At 33.6% G+C, this 24,488-nt stretch overlaps 1 protein-coding gene across 4 annotated transcripts in view; it reads left to right on the forward strand.

Moving 5' to 3' along the window:
- Window positions 1–24,488, forward strand: part of Nrg3 (neuregulin 3) — a 1,024,256-nt gene that overhangs the window by 906,797 nt on the left and 92,971 nt on the right. For 3 of the 4 annotated variants that reach the window (XM_047553330.1, XM_047553332.1, XM_047553333.1), the window contains exon 4: window positions 3,984–4,007. The exons of the other annotated variant lie outside the window; for it this stretch is intronic. In XM_047553330.1, the coding sequence (XP_047409286.1) occupies window positions 3,984–4,007 (24 nt within the window). The remainder of the gene's footprint in view (window positions 1–3,983; window positions 4,008–24,488) is intronic. 4 annotated transcript variants of the gene reach the window in all.

Consider the following 24,488-nt stretch of genomic DNA (forward strand, 5'->3'; position numbering starts at 1 on the left):
TACATATTTAAAAACATCTTGTTATACATTATATATATACATATATATATATATATATATATATATATATATATGACTTTGGTTAAAAAAACAAAACAAAACAAACAAACAAAAAAAACTAAACTAAACTAAACTAAACAACGGGACTAGCATTCCAAGAATTTTGACCTTTGACTTTGACTCCCTGGTCACTTATTTGTCCCTTAAGAATGTTTCAGATCCACAGCAGAACTGCTGGTAGTTTTTAAAATATAGTGGCAAAATTAAGATTATTTGGATTGATATTTGGCATGTTTTCAGACAAAATCTTTTATTCATTTGCTGTATATACAAATAACAACTAGGTCAGTTTCATCATGAAGAAATTTTCTTGGTAACCAAAGAAAGGATAGCAACTATTTGCCTGTTTAACTCCTTTGGAACTTGATCAATGAACTATGGACCAAGCAAGTAACTAAGCAGAGCTTCAGCTGTGCCTTGAGGATACTTGAGACAACTTGTTCTCTTAAGTGGATTAAATCATTTCTCCCCAAAGAGTCAATTACCTGACGACTTTCTAAACACTAGATGATTTTTCATAGGGAGGGCATGTGTGAACTCTGAGAGTAACAGGCAGCTGAGTCAGGTGGCTTAGACCCTATCTTGTTCTCACTACTTACAAGCAAAGTGGACTAGGAAAAGTTGGTTCACCTATCTGTGCATCTGTTCCTCACCTGTAAAGTGGGTGTAGTGATAATTTCATAAGCTGCTGTGAGATACTACTTAAAGCAGTTCCTAGTACCTAGTAAGGGCTCAGTAAATGTTATCTACCACTATATAAGCCAAAGGTATGTTGAAAAGTGGAAACTATGCAGACTATACAGAAAAGCAAATGGTTTTTACTTGTGTGTCTCCTGTTCCAACCTAGTATCACTTCAATTATTGGTATATAGTTTGTTCAGTGAATGAGCAAAAGAACTATTGATAGAGTTAATTCTCCCTCTATTCCTCTTGAAGTTGTCCTGCTGGCCTGAATATTGTCAGACAGGTTACTTGCTTTGAGAAATAGCAAGTGAAGGGTTCTGTGAAAGTGTGGTTTGTGTTCACATAACAAAATTAATTTCTTTACTGTCATCTGTTCTTCATGGATTTTCATTAATCCTTCTATATGAACCATATCCTTTCAGTATCTTCAAATCTGTAATAGCGAGCACCATGTTTAGCATGTGAATGGAATAATTGCGTGTGTGTGTGTAAGCATGCACTCACACACTTGTATGATAGGGTTTAGAAAGATTTTAAGTAACATAACACTTTTTATTTGTATATTCAGTGGTGTCAACTTCCATGAATAAGCCATTATAAAACTTAGTAAATAATTGTCCTTTAATTCCCAAGAATATAAATGCCACCTTGCTTCATTAATTGGATGCAATTTTTATATTATCGAAGCCATTACAGTTCCAGTAATCAGATATAATTTTTATATTAAGAAAGGACAGGCCAGGTTCGGTGGTACATGCCTGTAATCTCAGCAGCTTGTGAGACTGAGGCAGGAGGACAAGTTCAAAGCCAGATTAAGTAATGTAATGAGACTCTAAGCAACTTAGACCCTTTCTCAAAATAAAAAATCAAAATGGATGTGACTCTGTGGTTAATTGCCCATGAGTTCCATCCCTGGTTCAAAAAAAAGGAAGGAAGAAAGGACAGGTCTCTTTTTTTTTTCCAAGATGCCTACTATTACTTTTCAGTGTTTGAGTAATTTTCCATTTCTATTAGTGTCTCTTTTATTATCATGAATTCATTGTGACCGTAAGTTGTTCAGATTGGCCTCTAATTTATCAAACACACTACTCACTTTTAACATTCACAAATCCCAATTCCCCATATCCTCTTATACACAGAGGTGGAACAGTGAAGTTTATGGAAATTGAGAAATGGTCATTAGTTCTACTTGCCAGCAAAACAGACTGTAGGCAGTTATTTGAGCCATCTCCACTCTACTGGAAAGTTCTTATTCAATTAGCCTGAGATTAGTGGCTTTTTGACTACCAGTTCAATGGACCAAAATTTATGGTCAAGTACTTGCGGAGCTTTGCTCCCTGATTCTTATACATAACTCTCCCTTGATTTCTTACTGTACATTTGCTTCTGTTTTGGGGAATATGTAAAGTTATTTATATAAATAAATTCAGTCTTATTTTCTTCCTTATCTTTAGTCTTATGACAAGCAATATCATCCAAATTCTTATTTTTAAAAACCACAACTTGACCATTTCTTCAAAGTCGTAGGTGCAGCAAGTTCTGAAACTTCCACTTTGTTCAAGAACACAACATGATCTCGTCAGTTTCCCAAAAACTCAATTCTTTTTTATAGCACAGTCTCCCTCCCAGGATCAAACTTGTGAGTTCCTCACCCCTCTAACTGAGGCACATTTTCTGCTTTTCCATTATAGCGCTTATTGCAAAGAATGACCAAATGTTTTTCTCTGTGTTCTTCAACTGATTTCTGCTCAATAAGAACAAGATTCCTGCCTGCTCATGAAAATGTGCCAGGTGTTGATCATAGTACACATTGGCACAGAGCAACCAGTTGGAAAACATTATGCCAAGAAAGTACTGCAAGTACCTTTTAGAACCATACTCACCATATTTCTTTGTAAAAGTAGACATTTCTCAATTGAAATAGGATCTAATCACTTAAAAAATAGCTTCTTATTGGCATATTGGCTCATCAGGGACACAAAGTAGAGCAGAGGTTTCCAGGGGTTGTAGGCAAAGGAAAACAGACAGATGGAGAGCTTCCAATCAAGGTAGTGGAAAACATCTCATAAATATAGTGGTGGTGGTTGTGAAATGTTGTGCATATAGTTCACACTTCTGAATAATATACTTAAAATGGTTAATATGGAAAATTTTGGTATATATATCCATTTTAGCACACAAAAATTTAAAAATGAACTAGTTACAAACAGAAGAAGTATTAAAATATTCAAAGGAAATTACATTTTCTAAATGGAAATGCTTATTTGATGAACAGAATTCATAAAATGTTCAGTCTTAGAAGCAAATACAGTTACACAAATACTTTTTCCCACTTATTTCAGATAAACATGACTGCACTGGAAAACAAAGTGATAAACAAAAAGTGAATGAGTACAAAAATGAAAGATTAAAAGAAAGTAAGCACCATTTAAATAAATAAGCCTTTAAAACTGAATGTTTGTGGGTAGCTGCCCAGCATGTTTCATTATTCTGCTGACCATAGGGGTACTTTGGTTTGTTGAGAGTCTCCACTATCCACATGCACAGAGAATAGAGGTAGACACATCTGTCATTTGTGTTTGACAGGATGGAGCTGTCAAGTTGAGTAGTCATGGGATTTGAGGGTCAGATGCACTAGATCTGTGCATAAGATCTTCCTGAAATTGTGCAACCTTTGTAAGATTTTTAGTCTTGTCATGCTCAGGTTCCTCATATAGCCAATAAAAAAATAAATGAATAAAATGTCTAGTGGCATTACATTTTTGTTAATGTGGATATCACCTAGTTAGGGCCTGTCATTGCTTGGTTAGGGCCATGTCATTTTTATTAACCCAAAGTTCAAAATGAGTTAATGTTGAACAAGTAGTTAATCTACATAGAATATGATAGATTTAGGAAATAACATTAGTGCCAAGTATTATTTATTTACACAATTTTTCTCTCTTTATTTTTTCCACTTAATTTATATTTAGTATGCTATATAATTGATGCATTATTATTCCATTTGAAATTCCAAGCTATAGTTCAGAGGCTTTGGGAATTGTTGATCCATATTTAGAGCACTAATATTGTTGGCAATCTGAAATTTATATTTCTTAAACAAACATGGTTAAACTTGAGACACATTCCTAGCCTTGGAGGGTCGTTCTTATAAGCTTTGATTTTCTTGTATGGATTTCTTTCTAACCTTTTTCTCTTTTTCTGTTTCCTTTCTTCCCATGCTGACTTTGGTGTAGCAGACCACTTGGGGATAGAATTCATGGGTAAGACTAAACAATTTGCTCCTTAAATAGCCTGGAAAAGCTAAGTTTTATAATGTACATATTGTTCTCCTTCCCCATCTGATTATAATTGAAATGTCTCATTATCAGATGCTATTAGTAGTTAAAAAAAATGTTTTAGTCCATTTTTCACTAAGTAATGACTCAAAATGAAAGACTTAACTACTTCTTTGGAAGGCGATTTAATGTTAATGCTTCTGGAATGCTACAGAAGTTAGATTTGGCTTCTGGCTTTGATTGTTTACTCAATTCTCTTATTTTCTTATCCGTAAAATAGGGATAATAATAGCTCCTATTTTACTGCACATATAAATTTCTTAGTGCAACGTCTACAACATGGTAAAATTAATAAATGATAGAAAACAATGGTTAAAATATCAGTTTGTTTTCATTTTCTGCTCTCTTTTTCCTCTGGCATGATAAACTTCAGATACATTTTGGTATCAATCATAATTTGGAGTGTGAGCTCATAAACATTTCAATTTACAAAATTAAAATATTTCTTTTTAGACTATTTTCACTGCACTTTTAAGGCATTGCAATGCCATCTATGCAAATTATTTTCTGAATATGTAGGTAATTATATTAAAAGTTTGAGATAAATCTAAGTTTTTGTTATAATTAATAAAAAGGAGCATTCCATAAAAGTTAAATATGCATCACAGTTCATGAATGAAAAGCTACTCAGGAATTAGAGTCACTGAAATTGAAGAGATGTAAATTTTAATCCAAATTCTTTATGCTCTGCTTGTTTGGCTTTAATTGAACTTGAGAATTTTTTTCTTACATGATTACTTTCTTCATATATGTATATGTTAATTGTGATAATACTTATATGATAATACTTTTATTCATTTTTCCAGTGATTCAGCAAATATTTATCATGTCACTATAAAGAAAGAAAAATATGAAATGCTAGAAATAAAAGTAGTGAAAATGAGAAAATAAAACTTACACTCTAGTAAACAATAAATAATAATCAGGTAATAATTCTTAAATAAAATTGCAAGTCTTGTAAGACCTACTCCAGGCAAGATGATATTACTTTGAGCTAATGTGATGATAGGATATAAGTGGTAAAATTGATAGTATCTAGGAAGTAATATCAACAAGAATTTGAAAGGGATTCATGTTGAAAGTTGTAAGGGGGAGATTATCAAGAATGTCTGCAAGTTTTATTTAAACATGTAATTAAGAGGTGGGATACTTACAAAGTACTGAAAGAACATAGAATATAGTAAATGTTTACTATATAACAGTGGTGGAAATGATCATTTGGGGTCCCTTTGACATTTGAGAAGAGATGTCAAGTTGGTTGTTGTATTACTGAATGTTTTGAAGGTTAATTAGAGATTAGTGATTACATATTTATACTGTAGTTGGTTTTTTATGTTGTGTCTTGTTCATTAGTGCTGTTTTATCTAGATACTACATCAGAGGAAAGGCAGGCAGCTAAATTCCTGCAGGTTTGGGATTTTGCTAGGTAGATGCGATTGAAACTCAGAAAAGCAATGAAAATCAAAACATTTAAATGAAGTGCCATGGAATGTAAGGTAGATGTGGAAGGCAATGAGGAAAGGATGAAATAAATTAATAGTCATAATAGACCTACTTGAATAAATTGTCACGGGTAGGAGACTATAGTCAGATGGAAGCTTGATTAATGATTTTGAAGGAGGAGGAGTTATGGGAGTTGATAGTTTTTAAAGTATGTTTTGAAGGTGCATAATGACATTGGGGTTTAGGAAGAAACAATTTGAAACTAGAGGTCAAGGATTTGAGAAGGCATGGTGTGTGATAAGTTGTCAAGTACTCAGTTGCTTATGATATTAGGGTTAGGATAAGGAGAAAAATTGCTTATTTCGTATGAGTCTCTGGTAAATGAGATAGACTAAACCAGAGTCAAAAGATGGCAATGAGAAGTATTTGTTACATACGAACAAGGGCAAATACCAGTTGCATCAAAAGGTAGAGCCCACAATTTTAATGATTCAATCACAATAGTGATGTGTTTATTGCTACTATTTTTCCCTGTCCAAGGCAGATGTTCTGGTTGAAAAATGACTAGCTTTCTTCGAAGTACTGAATGAGAGATCCAAGATGTCTTCTATCATTTGATTTCAATATAGACTAGGTTACTTTCTCATCTGCATCTAGCTAGCAGGCCTGTAAAGAGAACATAATGGTTGCCCATCAATTTCTTAAAAGACAGTCTAAAAGGGCTCACATCACTTTTTTTTTTTTAATTAGCTTTCTATTATCTAGACCTAAATTGCATAACCACATCTTATTGCAAGAGTGGCTAAGAAATGGAAACTTAGTGACTGTAGGAGAAAAAAGGAAATGGATGTTTAGTAATCCTCATCACAATATCAATGATATAAATTTAAAATGAAAAAGAATTTTCACAAGAGCTTGTAATCCTAGTCACTCAAGAAGCTGAGGCAGGAGGATCGCAAGTTTGAGGCCAGTCTCAGCAACTTAGAGAGGCTCTCAACAGTTAGATCTTGTCTCAAAATGAAAAGAATAAAAAGGGTTGAGAATTGGGGATGGGGCTCAAAGGTAAAGCTCTTCTGCATTCAATCTTCATTACCAAAAAAAAAAAAATTGTATATCTGTGTGTGTGTGTGTGTGTGTGTGTGTGTGTTTAAAGCTTTTGAAAAAAATTATCTTTAAAAAAAATCTTTGGAAAATGTGTGTATATATGTATATATATATATATATATATATATACACATATATACACACACATATATTTTAAAAGACTTTGAAAAAGGTGAAAAATTGAACTTTTCAGGAAAAACTTAGGTTTTAATTACAATTAGAGAAGAGGAAAGGAGTCAAAGAAGAGACTAGGAATACAAAGGAATGTTGGTGAATGTGGATAAGAAATTTCAGCAAGAAAAGTGGAGGAAAAGAAGAAAACTGTCATGGGTCACAAATTACAGAAAATTATAGGCACAGTTTGATGCCAGAGAGTAAAAATAGTTGAGAAGGATAAGCAATTTGCATTCTTGTACGGGGATGATAGCAGGAATTAGAGACCTGAAGGCATGAGCATCAGTAGTGATTTTAAGGAAAGTGGGTAGTAGGCCTCAGGACCAGAGAAATTTGTGCCCCTGGGTTGTGATGATTACAAGCACAGAGAATAGTAGTTCCATTAGTTGTTTAGCAGGATGCCACAAATGCAGAAGACACTGCATAGGTGGTAGTGGGGCTAGGGGAGATCAGATCCTACAAGTAGAATGACCACAGTTACTGCAAAAAATTTGCTATGTAAGTGTTAATTATCACTGTTAAAAGAAATGGACCAGTCTCCATCTTATTGAGAGAACCTCCTGTGGTGCTGATAACTTACAGCACTATAGAACCAAAATATGTATTCAAATCTATAGTAGAGCTCGCTTAGAGGAATGCGATTACAGGTACAGGAAAAATAATAGGTTACTGTGCAGTTCATCTATATGACTCTGAAGACCAAGGTTATAGGAAGGATTGTAGAAGCTAGAGTCAAATCATAGGTACAAAGACTTAAGGAGCTGAGTCAGTATGTGATTCTTTGATTCCAGCAATAGATATTGCATTAGAAGAAAGGGGTCAAACAAAATATCAGAATTAAAGGGATGTAAAGTATGCATGTAGATAACAAGAGCTAAAAAAGGATTGCTTGGAATGGTGAATAGATTTATAAAATTACAAATTTAATTTTATAGTTATAAAATTTTATAATTATAAATTTATAATTTCACTGAACTCAATACTTCATTCTTATTGATTGCTCTAAATAAGTAAAATTCTCTTTATCATTTGGGGAACAAATATTTTCAGATTTATTGTGATTATACAATCCTTATAGGTAAAATTTATTTCATGAAAGGTTGTATCATATTAAACATTAAGGTATCTCCAGGTAAAAATAGGTAAAAATTCAACTGGGAAGCAAAAATATAGGCATTATCTATATAAATTTAATCAATTCAGTTTACTGGTGAGCTGAACTCTTTATAATCTTTAGAAACAGTTTAACAAGATTAACAAAATGACCTGGGATTTTTGTTGAGATTTTACATTGAATCTATATAAAAAGTTGAAATAAACAATAACTTGACAATATTGAACCTTTCTGTGATTATGAAATATATCTCTACTTACTCTTTAATTCTTTTCATTAGTTTTATAGTTTTCTTCATAAGATCTTAATACATATTTTGTTCAAATTATACCTAAGCATTTTATTTGGGTGGGGGCACTAATATAAATGGTTGTGTGGTTTCATTTCAAATTTCACTTGTTCATTACTTGTATTTAGGAAAACACTAGACTGTTAACCTGCTAGTCTGCTACATGACTGTAAGTGCTTATTAGTTTCAGAAATATTTTTATTAGTGATTCAGATTTCTATATCAATGACTGTGTCATCTGCAAAGAAAATTTTATTTCTTCCCTCTCAATCTGTATATATTTTCTTTCCTTTTATTTAATTAACCAGGCCTTTCAATGTGATGTTAAAAAGTAGTGATAAAAGAAGACATTCTCCTGAGCCTGGTCTTAGTGAGAAAACTTCATTTCCCCCATTAGGTAGGATGTTAAGCGTAGAGTTTTTATAGAAATTCTTTATGAAGTTGAGGAAGTTTCCCATTCCTAGTTTACTGAGATGTTTTTAAATCACAAATATCGTATTTTGTTGAATGCTCTTTCTGAATCTACTGATATTATCATATATTGTTTTTGGCCTATTAATGCAAAGGATAACCATTAATAGATTTTCAGTGTTGAACCAACCTTGTGTACCTGAAGTAAATCTTACTTGACCATGTTGTCAACTCCTATTTTAATAAATTCCAGAGTACATTTCTTCTGAAATTTTCTCTTCTTGCTTGGGGCAATATTAATTTTGTTTTTCATTCAGATGCAACATGGGTTATAAGATAATGATCTAAAGCACATATATCTTTTTCCCAAGTATTCATATTTTCAATGACCATATTGATCATATGTAAAAGCTAAACACTTTATGCATTTTTAATAAATTCTTATTTTGTATCAGTAAACTCCAAACCCTATGCCTCAACAATTCAGTCATTATTTAGACAACGCTGTTTATCACACTCTACGCCAGATATATAATTTTATTGAAGATGTAGATATGCAATATACATCCCTCAAAGTCCAAGAGCTCTAAGATCAAAAAGAAATAAAGGTACATATAAGTGAACTCTAAAAATGCTCTTAAAATGTTGTATTGTAAAAAATTATAAAACAATGCAATTGAATGCACTTGCAAAGTTTGGAGGTAGCATCCCTAAAGAGGAGATATTGAATACCAGCAAAAATGGGTAGGCTGTACCAAGTGATGCTATAGTGCAAATATATGGCCCCATAGCACCTCCATACTAGGATGAACCTTGCTTTTTCACTTTCTCGCTGGGTCTGTGATCTCTCCAGGGTCACCGTTTTAGAACTGAAGAGAGGATATCAACTTGAGGAAAAATAATTAGCAAAAAATATTTTCTGAGTTGATTTGTTAATTTGTAAGGAATAATTATCCTACCAAATAAGTCATGCCAAACCCAATGTCTACAGAATGGTCAACATTCAGAAGGATTTTTCATTAATTATATTCATGAATTTTTCTTAATGATGCTTCTGGGATTGGTACTATGGAAATTCCAACAACAAATACTGATCTGAAATACAATGTCAGTTAAAGACTAAATCTGACATATTTAGGGCAGGAATTTGGAGATGCATACAAGACCCAGAATTACATTTGTAAAAAAGGTTTATAAAAAGAGTCAATACTAAGCAAATTACCAACAGATTCATAACTTAACTCTGGTTCATCCATTCATGCATAGGTGAAAATAGAAATATTTAGGGTCAGATATTCTAAGTTTCCCTCATAGTGTGAACCTATCAAGAGAGGATATGTAAATTTCTTTTAAATTCAAATACTCATTTGGTTGTGTGAGAAATCCAACCAGTACTACAGATGAGACAGCTGGCCATGTTTGAAAAGCACAATGACTATGAAGAGGGGTTTCACATAGGAGAAATATCTAACTACTGGTAAGGTGTTCAATCACAGAACATGCCTCCTGTGTCCTCTGGAAATATTTGTTATGTAGCTATTTTTCTGACAATGCCATGATACATTGTATATACTAGACATCAAAGATGTTTATATAAAAACAGATACAGGGGCATTTGAAAACATCAAAAAAAATAAACACAGGAAGAGCTAAATATTATCTGAGATCTTTGATGAAAATTTCCTTCAGTCTCAGGGAAAATGAAATTAACACTGTCAGTTAAATGTCTTATTTGTTATATTACATTGTTTTTAGGATAGCATTATCTATTCAAAATCTGAGCAAGGTCTTGTGTAATTTAAAAAAAAGAGATAGAGCATAAGAAATTCAGATTCTTAATAAAAATATTAAATATTTATTGATTATTATATTTTTTAAGTAGAATAAAATTCATTGAACTTTATTTAAAAAGACCTTGAAATATGCTATGTTCAAGGTGTATGGTATGAAGTTTATTTGTATTTTCATAATTGATAGTTTCTTGTTAAACTTGACCAGATATTATCACTCCATCTCCTTGTAAAAAAAAAAGTGTATTTTAGTGAGCAGTACAGATAATCTCCTGAGAAGTGACCAGTACATGCAATTCTGTTTAGATGATAATAAGTGGCAATACTTTTTAAAATTTTTTATCGACTGCATTTTGATTCATTGTACATTTGCATCATTTTGTTTCTACAGTTATACATGATGTAGATTCATACCATTTGTGTAATCATAATGATGTCTGTCTCATGCCACCATTTTTCATACCCTCCTCCCTCTCATTTCCCTCTACATAATCTAAAATTCCTCCATTCTTATCTCACCCCCAGCCTCCTACCCCCTTTATATATCATCATCCACTTATCAGAGAAAACATTCGGCCTTTGGTTTTTTGGGGATCAGCTTATTTCAGTTAGCATGCTATTCTCCAATTCCCTTTAAACCTACCCTGAATATTTTAGATGGATTGGTATTTTTTTTCTTTAAGTTTAACAAGTTCATAGATCAGTCAAATGGATTCAACTTTCTGTTCTAATTTGTGAATCGGACTTAAAAATACAGAAGTGAGGATCTTTTTCCCCTTGGCTGAAATCAATACATCAAACTTATTTATAACAAAAATGCCTTTTTTATTTTAATATATCATTTTTTTATGAAATTAAATGATATGTTGTGGGTAAATATTTTATGTGTGTTGGTGGTGGGGGTGTGACCAACAATATTTGTTTAGTTTAACATATGTATTATTTGTTGTGTTAAACTACATGAAAAATTATGTTAGACTGAAACAAGTTAACATTACTGAATGCTTGACATATTCCAAAAAAATTACATGATTTATTGAATGTTCAAAAAACTGTATGCAGTGGAACTATTTATATTTTTATACGTGATAAAACTTGAGGTCTATTTATTTGAATTATCCAATTTGCAAGAAAATATCAGACATAGCATGTGAACCCAAATCTGTCTCCTGCCTGAGTTCTTGAATTGTGTAGGTGACTGATGGTTAGGCATCCCACACAGGGAAGGTTTCATTGTGACTTATGGTTCACACTCTGGCAGCATTTCAGTTGGTAATGGAGTTCTGTAACTAGTCCTCATTTTCTTGGATAATGATTCCATCACGTGTATAAAAAGGCTCCTGTTGTCTGTCATCAGAGTCTCTCCTCTGGGATAATCAATAGAAGTTATTATATTTGAACATTTATTGAGAAATGCAGATTGCATAAGAGACTACCTTGGAAAGTCGATGGAGAGATGGTTCAGCTCACTATTCCGTGTGGCAAATATCACCTATCAGAGGATGTGGATGTGTTAGACCTTTATTCCCCAGTGGCATTCAACAGTGATCTTCTCTGAGGAAAGTCTATAGACAGGTGATATAGTTTATAAATAGGCACACATATTAATTATGATTTCTACAAAAGGCAAAATGAACCTTTCTATAAATACATTTATAGGCAAGATTTGAGAATCAGTGAATACATTTTCATTGGTAGACACTGAGAAAGGAGTTTGTTTTGAACTACTAGAAAAAGCAGTTTAGTTCGCTGAAAGCAGAAATAAGTCCAGTATACCTTTGCTGGAATAATATAGCATTCTTCATAAAGCTGCTAAAAACTAGACTGGTAGTTTATGATAGCGAATACATGGACTTTAGTGAGTCCTTAGGTTCTCATGAATTTCTTATGTAATACAGTAAAATAGGTATTATATCAATTCAGTAATAGTTGGATTTGGAACAAAAAATTATTATATTTGAGTGATCAAGATCAGCCATGAGTGGAGTTTCTAGTTGTTTCAAGGGCAATGCTTTTTATTAATGTCATAAATAAGGACATAACTTAAACATTCATCAAATTACCCCCAAATTGAAATCTTTGTGAGCGGTACTTTCTTACTAGAGAGAATTAAGATCTATTAGAAAGAATTGAATTGAGGGATTATCTGATCAGATACAAATGAATCTGAGATGCTAATCAGTATCAAGTAGATTACATAAAATACCAAATATCTAAAATGTATAGATGAGTTGGTAGTAGATTACTAAGATCTGGAATGTACTAGATAAGAGGGGAGGAAATAAAGAGCAACAATGTTATTTAGACTGTCATAAGAAAGTAAATCTCTGTGAAGTTTAAGAAAGTGATTTCTGTGCCCAGTTCTCCTAGGCAATTGCTTCAGGAGCCAGGGTGAATCTGTGGAGAGAGAAGTTAAAAAAAATAATAATGGAACTGAAGATGTAGCAAATTTAAGATGATACTGGTTTTCTTCACAAGAAGAGAGCCTGTTCTGTAGAATCCTCATGATGGTTCAGCCAGTTGGAATATAGGGACCTCCCCTGAGAGATGGGGACCTTGCCAGGAAAAAAGATATGTAATTAAGAGAAATATTCAAGAAGTTCACAATTCAGTGCTTGGATAGATATGTAAACCAATTAATGCAATTTTATGGGGAAAAAATACTTTCATCAAAGTTCTGTTTTGTTTTACAAAAGAATAGTATTCTAAACATGTAGGATATTAATACAGATGGTTCCTGACTTGCAAAGATGCTACTTGTGTTTGACTTTTCTGACTTTGTGATAGTTCTAAAGCAGTCTACATTCAATAGAGGCCATACTTTAAATTTTGAATTTGGATCTTTCCCAAACTAATAATATGCATCATTATACTCTCTTGTGATGCTGGGCAGCTGCAGGGACTCATGGATCCCAGTTACCCACTTATTGTGGAGATCAACAACAGATGATCTGCAGTGTTCACTCTGGTACTGTGTGCACTGTGTACAATGCACTGGGTTACTGAGCCAAGAGATTCTGGAGTCTTGTGTACAGTTCCAACAGAATACTCTTAGTTTATGATGATTTTAGTGGAACCTAAACCCATCGTTAACCAAGGAGCACTGGCATGTTTTACACACCTGCACATAAATAGGGTATGGGTCCACACACATGTTGGAAAGACAAGTTTCTACACTTCTGCTGCCCAGTGTCACCAAGCCTTTGGTATGCAGCTGTCCACTTGTGAATCTCAGGGAGAAGTTCATGGAAGGCAACATTTAAAAATCACTTGTCCAGGGAAGCATGTTCCATAGACCTAGGGTTTAGATAATTCCCATGATAAAAGGAACACAAAAGAAAGAACTCCCAAGTGCGATCAGAATAATGGGCACATCTCCAAGAGAACAAAATTTTAACATAATCCTATAATTGGGTGACAGGGAAAGGAAACATAAGGAAAAGGGAAAGGAAGAACAAAGGTAAATAAAGATGGAAGAGTGCAGGGGTTTGGGGAAATGGCGAGAAGTGCCAGGTAATTGGATAAATATGACAGACATGAAAAAGAATGGCATTTGATGTGGTGGATCAAGAGGTCAGGCAGATTATAGTGACCCTGCCTGCCTTTCCAAAAAAGCATAATTTTATCTAGTTGCAAAAGAAAATGTTCCGAGGTTTCAAAGAGGGAAGTGATCAGATCTCTCTTAAACAGTGTATTCGTCAGCAGCTGTGTTGAGTATTTGACTATAGGCAGAAGTCCCATTAATGGCACAAGCTTAGGATTTTACTTGAGATGTTTACCAAATTCTAGTTCTTTAAGCAACACTGTAGACGTTATGAAGATGAATTTTTATCTAGTATGGGTCAGATGCAGAGAAAGCTGAGGGAAGAATGCCTGAACAGCAGGATGAGGTTTAGCCACCCCCAAGGTGGACCTTGAACTGGTCTTTGAGGAAAGGTTGTTTCTACTAGCAGAGGTGGAGTATCCTAGTGCAGATGTTAAACAGGAATAGAGAAAGGCAACGTGGAAATATTGATTCTCATTAGCAAAGAAACTCACATAATAATTTAAATTACATTTAACATTTTATTTAAAATGTAAATAAAATCATGTCATTCTCCTGCATAACTCTTAATGGATTAAGAATGAAATCCAGACACTATACACTGCCATGCCATGTCCTCCATGATTACACTCTTTCTTCCTTTCTGACTGCCTCTTCCACATCATTCTCCTTGTTCTTCTATCTGCCCCAGGACCTTTCCACTAGCTCTACCTTCAATTTTATCTCTTATCTGCATATGTTTGATTTTCCTCCTAAAGAATTCAATTGAATTACACTTTCTAAAGTACTTTTCCTGCCACTCTAGTTTTTGTGCTTTCTGTTTCAATCAGATCACCCTCTTTTGTATCCTCCACTGTGTTTATTGCTATCTGATTTACACTAGAAAATAAGTTTTGTGATAGCAGAACTTGTTCATTGTTGCATCTCCAGCCCAATAATTAGCAGAAGAGCTCAATATTTCTTGAATTAACATGCTTGAAATGAATTTAAATATTGTATGCTTTTTATAACTCTTAATTTGCTTGTATGATTAAATAGAAAAAGTATAATTAAAGCATTAATGAAACAAGGTCACGAGGGTTGGTTCTGAATGAACTCTCAAATACCAGTAGTCTTTATGGAGATTTTCTCTGTTTAATCAGTGGCATAAGAGTGCATTACTCTAAAAAAGAGGACTTTTCAAAATTGTAGCTTCTAGTTCACCTGGGAATCCTAATTATTAATGTATTCAGTATTTATCTTTCCAACAGGATTGGGCTCAGGTAAAGTCAAGTAAACTTTGCTTATCCATTGACATGGCCTCTCTGGAAGGTGCATTCATTCCTTTCAGTAGCTTTACATCCACTTTAGTCTTTGGCTAACTCTTGAAGCAGGAAACAGTGCTGTGTTGAAAGTATGTTGAGTATAGTAGCCCAGCTACTTGGGAGGTTGAAGCTGGATTGCAAGTTCGAGGTCAGCTTCTGCAAATTAGTGAGAGCTGTCTTGAAATAAAAAAGGACTTGGGATGCATTTCAGTAGTAAAGTGACCCTGGGTTTGATCCCCAGTACCCCCCACACAAAGAAAAGCTATATTGAATATAATTTCCTTTTGTTGATTAAGCAAACAATGAACCCATATATTATAATAAAAGGGAAGGGGATGAGGGTTTGCTGACCATTATATGGCTTACACACCCAGTCTGTGATTTCACAGGTCACCTACTTTTATATTTCAAAGTCTTCAGAAACCTTCAACTTGTGATGTAGAAAATGGCCAAGTTTTTGATCTGGGGAAAAATTGATCCTGCATTTATTTGAGTATTTTGGGTATATTTGGGGAGCTACTTGGTATGTATTCAAGAGAGATATTTAGTTGTACTATGCATGTGTGAGGTTGCCATTAATGAGAAAGGAAGACATAAAAATTTAAGTCTTTTTAGGAAACCTAGTAAGATGATTATTTTCCAGGTTGTACCCAAAAACCTTTGGAAGTAAAAGAAACATGCCCAAGTAACAAATAATAAAGATGAATTATAATACAAATCAAAATATCTGCAAAACCCAAGCTCTCCCCATAGAAGAGAGTGGGTTTTATTCAAATATAATAATGTTCTCTTGTCTTACGCTGTGCTTAGCTCCAAGCACATTGGGCCAAGACATAAACATACTCCACTAGGGTCTCAGCTGTAGAAGCTCTATGGTGGGTAGATCTGCCAGTTTAAGCAAATAAAATTTCAGGGAACCTACTTAAATTTGGATTTCCAATTCACAACAAATAATCATTTAAGGTAGATATAGTTCATGTCTGGCATGAGGTGCATCTGTATAAAAAAATTATTCATTGTTTACATCAAATGCAAATTAACTCAATGTTGGGCATTTTGTTTGCCAACCCTAGCTGCATGGTCATGGGTTCAGTTAAGGGTTCATCCATAGTGATCCATTACTATCTCACACTTCAGTATCCATGAAGGTCAAATTAGAATTTGTAGGAGGAATGCCAACAGTTATCCAAAAGATAAGTAGAACTTTTAAAAAAAAAAGATAGAATTAATAGGGAGAGAGCAGAAGGCATCAGAGTAAGAGTGAGTTCTTTGTCTCCAAGGGAACCCTACTTGTTACATGATAAGAATTAGGTAAAAATAATACTAAGTTGTTTCCAAATCACCTTTTGGTGCCTATGGTTGTTTAACAAGGCAAATGCAGTCTGTATGCTCATTGGTTCTGGGCACAGTGGGCCCTGCTGTCAGAACAAGTGATAAAGTATTTAAAGCCAAGTACTTATTGTGAATGAAATAGCTTAGGACTCAGATATGGATACTTCAAAAAACAAATGGTAGCATGCTAACTTAGTTTATCAGCTTTTGAGAAAGAAAATAGCGTTTAACTTAGCAGCAGATGCAGCTCAAGGCTAATTAATGAAGTAATAACAGCTGTGTCTTTATCTGTTCACTACCCATTTATTTCCCCATTACATGCACGATGCTAACTTAAGTCAGAAACATGTTATTTTTTTTGTTTTGTTTTGTTTTGTTTTTTCCTTCCTATCAGAAAAATTCAAGGCATCTATTTTCTAGAGTTGAACAATGGAATCAGTAGTGGTTCAATGATTGTACTTTTCTGTGGGTGTAAGTAAAAGGTATGCTATGACATTCAAACAGTACAATAGAAAATATATACACTTTGAAGTCAAACAAATACACATCAGATCTTGTCCTGTCTTCTCTATACTGTGAAACATGAGACATCTTACTGCCTCTCTGTCTATCCATCCATGTGTGTTGAACAATATCTACCTCTTGGGGTTCACTGGTAAAAAGATCAATAATGGAACATACCATAAATGAATATCTCAGACATCCTATGCCTTCCCTTTATGCATTTCCTAATATGTTGCATTTCTTACTCAGCAGCTAAGGCCTATGCCACATATCTTTGTATGTAAGATTATTGGCACCGTTCATCTGAGGTGGGTAACCCTTTCTATCCATAAAGTAGAATGCCATGGTTTTGGATGTGAAGCATCCCCCAAAAGTTCACACAGGAGACAATGCAAGAAGGTTCAGAGAAGAAATGATTGAGTTGTGAGAGTCTTAACCTAAATAGTGATTTAAACCACTGATAGGAATTAACTAAGTGGTAACTGAAATAGTAGGGTGTGACTGGAGGAGGTGGGAATTAGGGCATGGTTTTGATGTATCTATTTGTATCTGGAAATGGAATCTCTGACTGTGCTTCTTGATCAAAATGCCACAAACTCTTTCCCTCTGCCACAAACTTTTGCACCATGATGTTTAGCCTCATCTCATTCCTCATCCTGAGGAATGGAGTTGACCTTCTATGGACTCAGACCTCTGAAACCTCAAATAAACTTTTCCTCCTCTATAGTTGTTCTGGTCAAGTCCTTTAGTCACAGCATTGAAAGAGCTGACTAAAACAGCTAGTGAACTCAGGCTCAAAGATCTGTCAAGCCAATGATTAAATCAGCAGATAGTAACAACCATGTGGGGGTGGACAAGTATAGATGAATGAAATTGGGTTCTTCACCTGCAAAATGGACTATTGATAAATATTTCAATGAAATATAGTTAGAATAAAGCAAGATGGGAGATTAGAAGAAAATAAACATATTCTCTCCTCAAAGAGATTTATAATTTTAGGATGCTCCAGATAGATATGTAGGTGTCATTTTTAAAAATGCAGTTGGAGGTTAAATTGATTTATGTGGAATGTACTATATAAGAAGGCATCCCTTTCATTTCATATTCAAAAATAAAAACCATGGAAGTTATGTGATGATAAAAAGATGTGTGCCAATTCTGATTAAAATCAAACATTATGTATTTATATGTACATTTTTAGCAATTGCCCAAAATTGTTCCCATGAACAAATGATATGATTATTATTGTTCACAAATTTGGAAGAGACTTCCGAGATCATTTGGTTAAACTTATCCCTTTTAGCTGATCAGTTGTTTACATGGAGTGGAAACCAGGCTCCCAGTGTAGTCCGGATCTTTTCCTTTTTAATTACTAGTGTTGTGAGTTTGGGTACATTCATTCCCCTCAGTCTCAGCTTTCTTGCCTTTTAGAGCTGATGATAATACTTATCATCACTAACATTCTTGAAATTTTTGAAAAGACTTTCTTCAACCAACTTGTATCTGTTCTTTGATGTTTGCCTTCCCTGATACTCTCTTATTTCAAGACAATTAGCATGGTCTATTTCTGGATCTTACCTCCTTTCACTACTGGTGACTTTATTTTCAACTCTTTTCTTACCTGTGATCTTGGTATGTGAAAACAGTACTTCTTCATGTTCTAATGTATTTTGAAATTTAGATGAGATAATGCACGCCTAACTCTTATGTGCAGTAGATGCCAAACTATTTGATTTCTCTATTATTGTTTCTAAGTTCTCTATCACTCTTTCTGGATTAAGAGGAAACATTATAAATAGTTTACTTTCATTTTTTTCTCCTCTGACATGATTTACATGCTGGAGATCTATTTTTCTACATATTATATATTTTTCTATATATTTTAATTGATTTTAATTTGGATTAAAATTTTATTTAGATTTATTTTGTCATTAGTTTTGACATAATGTTTTGTGTGAGAAATATAATGAGTTTATATCTAGTTTTACATACCTATCTTTAAAAAAAAAACTTGAAATTAGAGGAGAAAAAAGTATTTGCCTTACAGAGCTACTGTTATTTGATGTAGTCTATAGTTGAAATACATATCCGTGGATCACTTATAGTGAACTGGTCTAGGTCTGCCTTTAACCATCTCTACAGATATAGCAGAATTACAATAATATATTCAATCAAAATATATGGCTTTACAGATGGTTGTATCATTGGTCATTTCTTTTTAATCCTTTTTTTGTAACACAGAAAACATGATATTTTTGCATATTGATTATATCTTATAATAGCTTGAGCTTGTTCAGTCATTCTGTCTTTCAGGCATGTACATTTACAAGTGAAGACATACTGAGACGTTTATAATAAATGTCTATTGTTTGTTGTAAAAATGGAATCACAATCTCAGAGCTACAGTTGCCTACTTCAACATCTTTCTTTAGCTTAATACTGTAGTAGGAAAATAGATTCAGTAAAGTCAGTCTTCTACAGAATAAGAATGATGATTTATGTAATACTTTTTCACAGATTTTTTTTTCTTTTCTAAATAATGTGTGCCCTGTGTACATTTTACTACTGAACATTGATTGGATTTTTCATACAGAATTATGACAAAAATGCAAAAGTATGATTTCTAGTACCTGAACTTTTAGCATTAAAGGAACTAGCCTTGGAAAAGCTGGAGTTTTCTCTGAGGTTTAAGATGTGTCTCCATCTGGCTGGAATGATCTGATGATTCAGGAAGAGAGTGCTTTCTTATACTAAATATCTTTGGAGGATGACATTTCTGTCAAGTTACCATCATCAAAACAGCAATAGGATACACATACTATTATTTGTTAACTGTTAGGAATACTTTGAAATTTTTGCTAGTTAAGAAAGCTACTTCAGTTTCTAAAACTCGTATTAATATAGAAGTGTGACTGAAGTAATTAATACTCTGTGATGTGATATTCAAAAATTTTTAAATTAAATATATGTTGTAAGCTAATTATAAAATAATTACTGTACCATTCAGGTTTTGAAGAAGTAGGGCATCTTTGGGGGAAAATTTTACAGGATTTTACTTGAAAATGGATCCCCCTTTTAAACTTTAAAAGTGGTTAAGCTATGGTTCATTTTTGGATTCTATCACACACTGAAGCTAACTCGTGTATGAACATCTATTACTGAAAATGCCATAAGAGCTTTCTCCTTTTGCATTTTTCTATCAAAGATATTTTTGTATGAAATGAAGGTGATTCCACATCCTTGGTTTCAACACTGTTTCATAGAAGGATGAATTTTTTTCCCTGTCTTATCATCATCCTCCTTTTTATATGCCTTGAATTTTCCTTATTTGTTTCTTAAAAATTCCTTTTTTTCCTTTTCTTGGAGCTCAACTCTCACCAGTAATACCTTTCATACGAAAGTCAGTTTAATGGAAAAGTGGAATAGTTTTAGCAATTCTGAACCCGTATTAAAAGTTCAAATTGAATCCATATGTTTTGAGACTTTTTCAACCAAATGAAAACAGTTTTAATTGCATTGTTTTATCTTTCCAACTGAATTACTTAACTGAAGAAATAATGGGACCAATACAGTTGGGGACTATGAGGTTTAAAATTTTTAAGTGCCATGAAGTTATTTAGAATATTTTCACAAGTAGTTATAGGATCATAGGTGAAAGGTGACTTTGAAACCCATGAATCTGAAATCTAGATTTTATATTTTTTTGTGAATTGAGGTCAAGAGATGCTAGATGACTTCTCTTCATTTACTCAAGTAGACAGATACAAAGCTAGGATTACATAACAAGCATTTACTGATTATTTGCTATTAGGTACTATCTTATAATTTCACTCATTTTTTTTTTGTTAAATGGCAGCCAAATTATATCCTGCACTCTTTTAATCTAGTTTTATTTATATCTAGATAAAAAGATGAATGTGTTAGTCAACTTTCTTTTACTATAACATATGCCTGAGATAAGCAACTTATAAAGGGAAAAGGTTTAATTTGGTTCACAATCTTCAAGGTTTCAGTACTTGGTTGCTTGGCCCTGTTTCTTTGGACCTGTGGTGAGGCAGTATATTGTGACCAGAACATGTGGTAGAGCAAAGCCATTTAATTTATAGAAAGGAAGCAAAAGAGAAATAGAAAGGGACCAGGTTACCTCCATCCTCTTTAAGAGCATGCTCTAGTGACCTAGAACTTCCTATAGTCCCCACCTCTTAAATTTTCCACTACCTCCAAACAGCACCGACTGGGGACCTAGTCTTTACCACATGGGCTTTTGGGGGACACTTAAGATCCAAACAATAGCAATAAATAGATTAATTTATTCTTCTATATTGATCCAATCCAATTAGCTTTGATATTTGATGACAGCCTGGTAAAATCATTCTAATTAACAAAGATGCTTTAGCATAGAAGCATTTTTACCTTTCAAATATGTCTTGGGAACTATATCCTGTACTCATTTATTTATTTTTTAATCTGACTCAAGATGTAGTACAGCAAGAATGAGTAGATCCTACTACTATATGCCATTATTGCATTGGTGTTTTCATGAAGAGTCTGCAAGCTCATGCTACTGCGCTGCAACTCAGAGATAAGGCTAATGAAAGGTTTGGTTAAGTGGTGCTGGAAGGCTGGATTTCTACAAGTAACTCATAATATCTTTACATATCTATGTACAATCTTCTGTTACCCTAGACATGTTATTCTACTTTTACCTACATGACATTTAAAATTTCCTCATATGTAAAAACAAAACAAAATTCAACTAAATACATGGTTCAGAGAGTTTCCAGCAAATTAGAAAGAACTTGGCTCAGAATTAAGTTTTCCCATTCCTGTTGTATACAGAAAATTGTTAGAATCAGCATCCATAATTGAGCTCAGCTAAAGGCTTTGTTTCACAATTTGCTTTAAGATAATTAGAAAAATGTGCATGAAAGCATGACACGTATAAATCACAGGTATATTCATCCAAATGTATTTTTTGTAGTTTATATTTATAGCTCATTTTGTAAAGCCAAATTTACTGTATTGAAACAGACAATTAAGAAAGGTAAAGAGAGTAGCATTGTCCTAGCAACTGCAATATGCCAGGCAGGATGCCAGGTATTGCACAAACTCTATCTCAGTTAATCTTCTCTAACACAAATACTGCCACCATTTCACAAAAGGGGAAACTGGGCAATGTAAAAGACAAATTTTGCATGGGGGAGCAATTAATATATTCTTCTTTGTTGCATATGCAAGTCTAATCAGAATAATTATGATTTACATTCAAATAGTTTGGAGACAGAGATTAGATCCAGTTCTCTGGCTAGCTTTCCAGTTATTTTGCAAAACAATTTGCATTATGAGTTATTTTGAATAAGACACATTTTGTATTTATTTAAATTATAATTTAATTTATAGTGATTAAGAGATTTTCAAATTTAGGAACATATCACAGCATCATTTTACATCACACAGAAGCCATTGACAAGAAATCCTTTTTTTACACCTTATTTTCTTTGGTTAAACTGAACATAGAGACAAATCCAATTTATACTCTCCAACACTGTCTTTTTAAGTGTGCTCATCAGTGATATTAAGAATATTAAGTGTTATATGTATTTATTCTCATGTTGTACAATTAAAAATAAATGGTTATGTATTCATATAGCAAAATTCCACGATCAAATATGCTGAGCAAATCTTGAAGTAAATCAAATGATTGTCTCTAAATTTTATAAATTCTTAGCTCCACTGATGCGAAAATATGCTTCACGGAACTCTAAGAGAAAAATGGAATTTGCACAGTTGTCCAGAGTTTCATATCACAGAAACCATTTTTATAAGAAAAAAAATGTTAAACCTTAAAGTATAAGAAGGTAGCATAATATCTTGGAAAATTTTTATTCACTTACTTAACAAAAATTTAGTATCTATACCAATCATTATATAGGTTTTGAGAATTGCTATGGTTTAGATGTGAAGTGTACCCCACAATCTCATGTGTTAGACAATGCAAGAAGTTTCAGAGGTGAAATGATTAGATTATGAGAGGTGTAATGTAATAGGTAGATTAATCCACTTATCTGGATTAACTGGGTGGTAATTCTGGGCAGGTAGGCTGTGGCTGGAGAAAGTAGGCCACTGGAAGTAGACCAGGGAGGAAGAAGTCTCCTTTGAGGTTTATATTTTGTCCCTCGTAAGCATAGTTCTGTCTCTGCTTCCTGACCATCATGTCCTGAGTTGCCTTCCTCTGTCATGCCCTTCACCATGATGTTCTGCCTTACCTTGTGCCCAGAGCTTGGAGTTGGTGGACCAAGGACTAAACCTCTGACACTGTGAGTCATAATAAACTTTTCCTCCTCTTTATCGTTCTTGTTCAGGTCTTTTGTTCACAGAAACAAAAGTATCGACTAAAACAACCTGATATTAAAATTAGGAAAAATAATAATTAAGGCTCCAGGATCTTGGATATAGTCCCTGGAAGGATGGTTACCACTAATTGGAATGAGGAGGACCTGAGAGGAGGTTTTCAGAGCAATGGTTGGAGTGTACGATTTCATTTTGGGGCATTGTAATTTTGAACGCATTTTACACACTAAGGTTCAGAAGTTGCTTTTAGGTACAGAAGTTGCTTTGGTAGATGGAATAGTAAAGTCAACAAATTGTTTAGATAGATCACATGGAAATACCAAAGTTAGAATTGTCTCTATTTAGTGGGCCAGCTACCAATCCTAATTTATAGAATTTTCAACATAAACTAAATTTCTGTAAATTAGCATAGTGCTACCATGCACCTGTCAGAAACAAATAACAAGAAAAAAGTTGGTAGGGGAAGACAAAAATACCTGTCCCCACCCTTAAGTGGTTCTCATTTCATTTTCTTCCTGGAGTTTGAAAGAGGAGTTGTCCATCCAAGAGCACAGTCATTGCTGAATGCTTGGTGACTATTCAATGCTCCCTCTGAAGGAATCTGAGTGAGAGTGTTTAAGAATCCTGCTGAGGACCAGCACTCTAGCCTCAAATCTTCAATTAATGCTACCTTCAAAGAGTTGTTGCTGATATGTAGATCTTCTGTCTTGACAAAAATAGTTAGTGACATCATTCTGTTACATTGAAGGATATTTCTTCTGAATCTGGTGACAGCTAGCCAGGAAAGCCAAAATCTAAGTAAATTTAATAGACTATTCTCATGCCACTTGGGTTGGTATAGAAACCTTATTAGTAAATAAAATAAATATAGATGATCTTTCTCCTAGGCAACATTCTTTTCCAAACAAATTCAGTGACTGTATTAATAGGAAAAAAGATTTAAAAAAAAATTGGGCATATAGAATATGTATAGTACAGATAAAACAAACTTATTTAGTATAAGGCATAAACCCATTTAACTAACCATGCTAAGTGAAAGAACAATG

The sequence above is a fragment of the Sciurus carolinensis genome, chromosome 5, assembly GCF_902686445.1.
Source record: "Sciurus carolinensis chromosome 5, mSciCar1.2, whole genome shotgun sequence".
Lineage (NCBI taxonomy): Eukaryota > Metazoa > Chordata > Mammalia > Rodentia > Sciuridae > Sciurus > Sciurus carolinensis.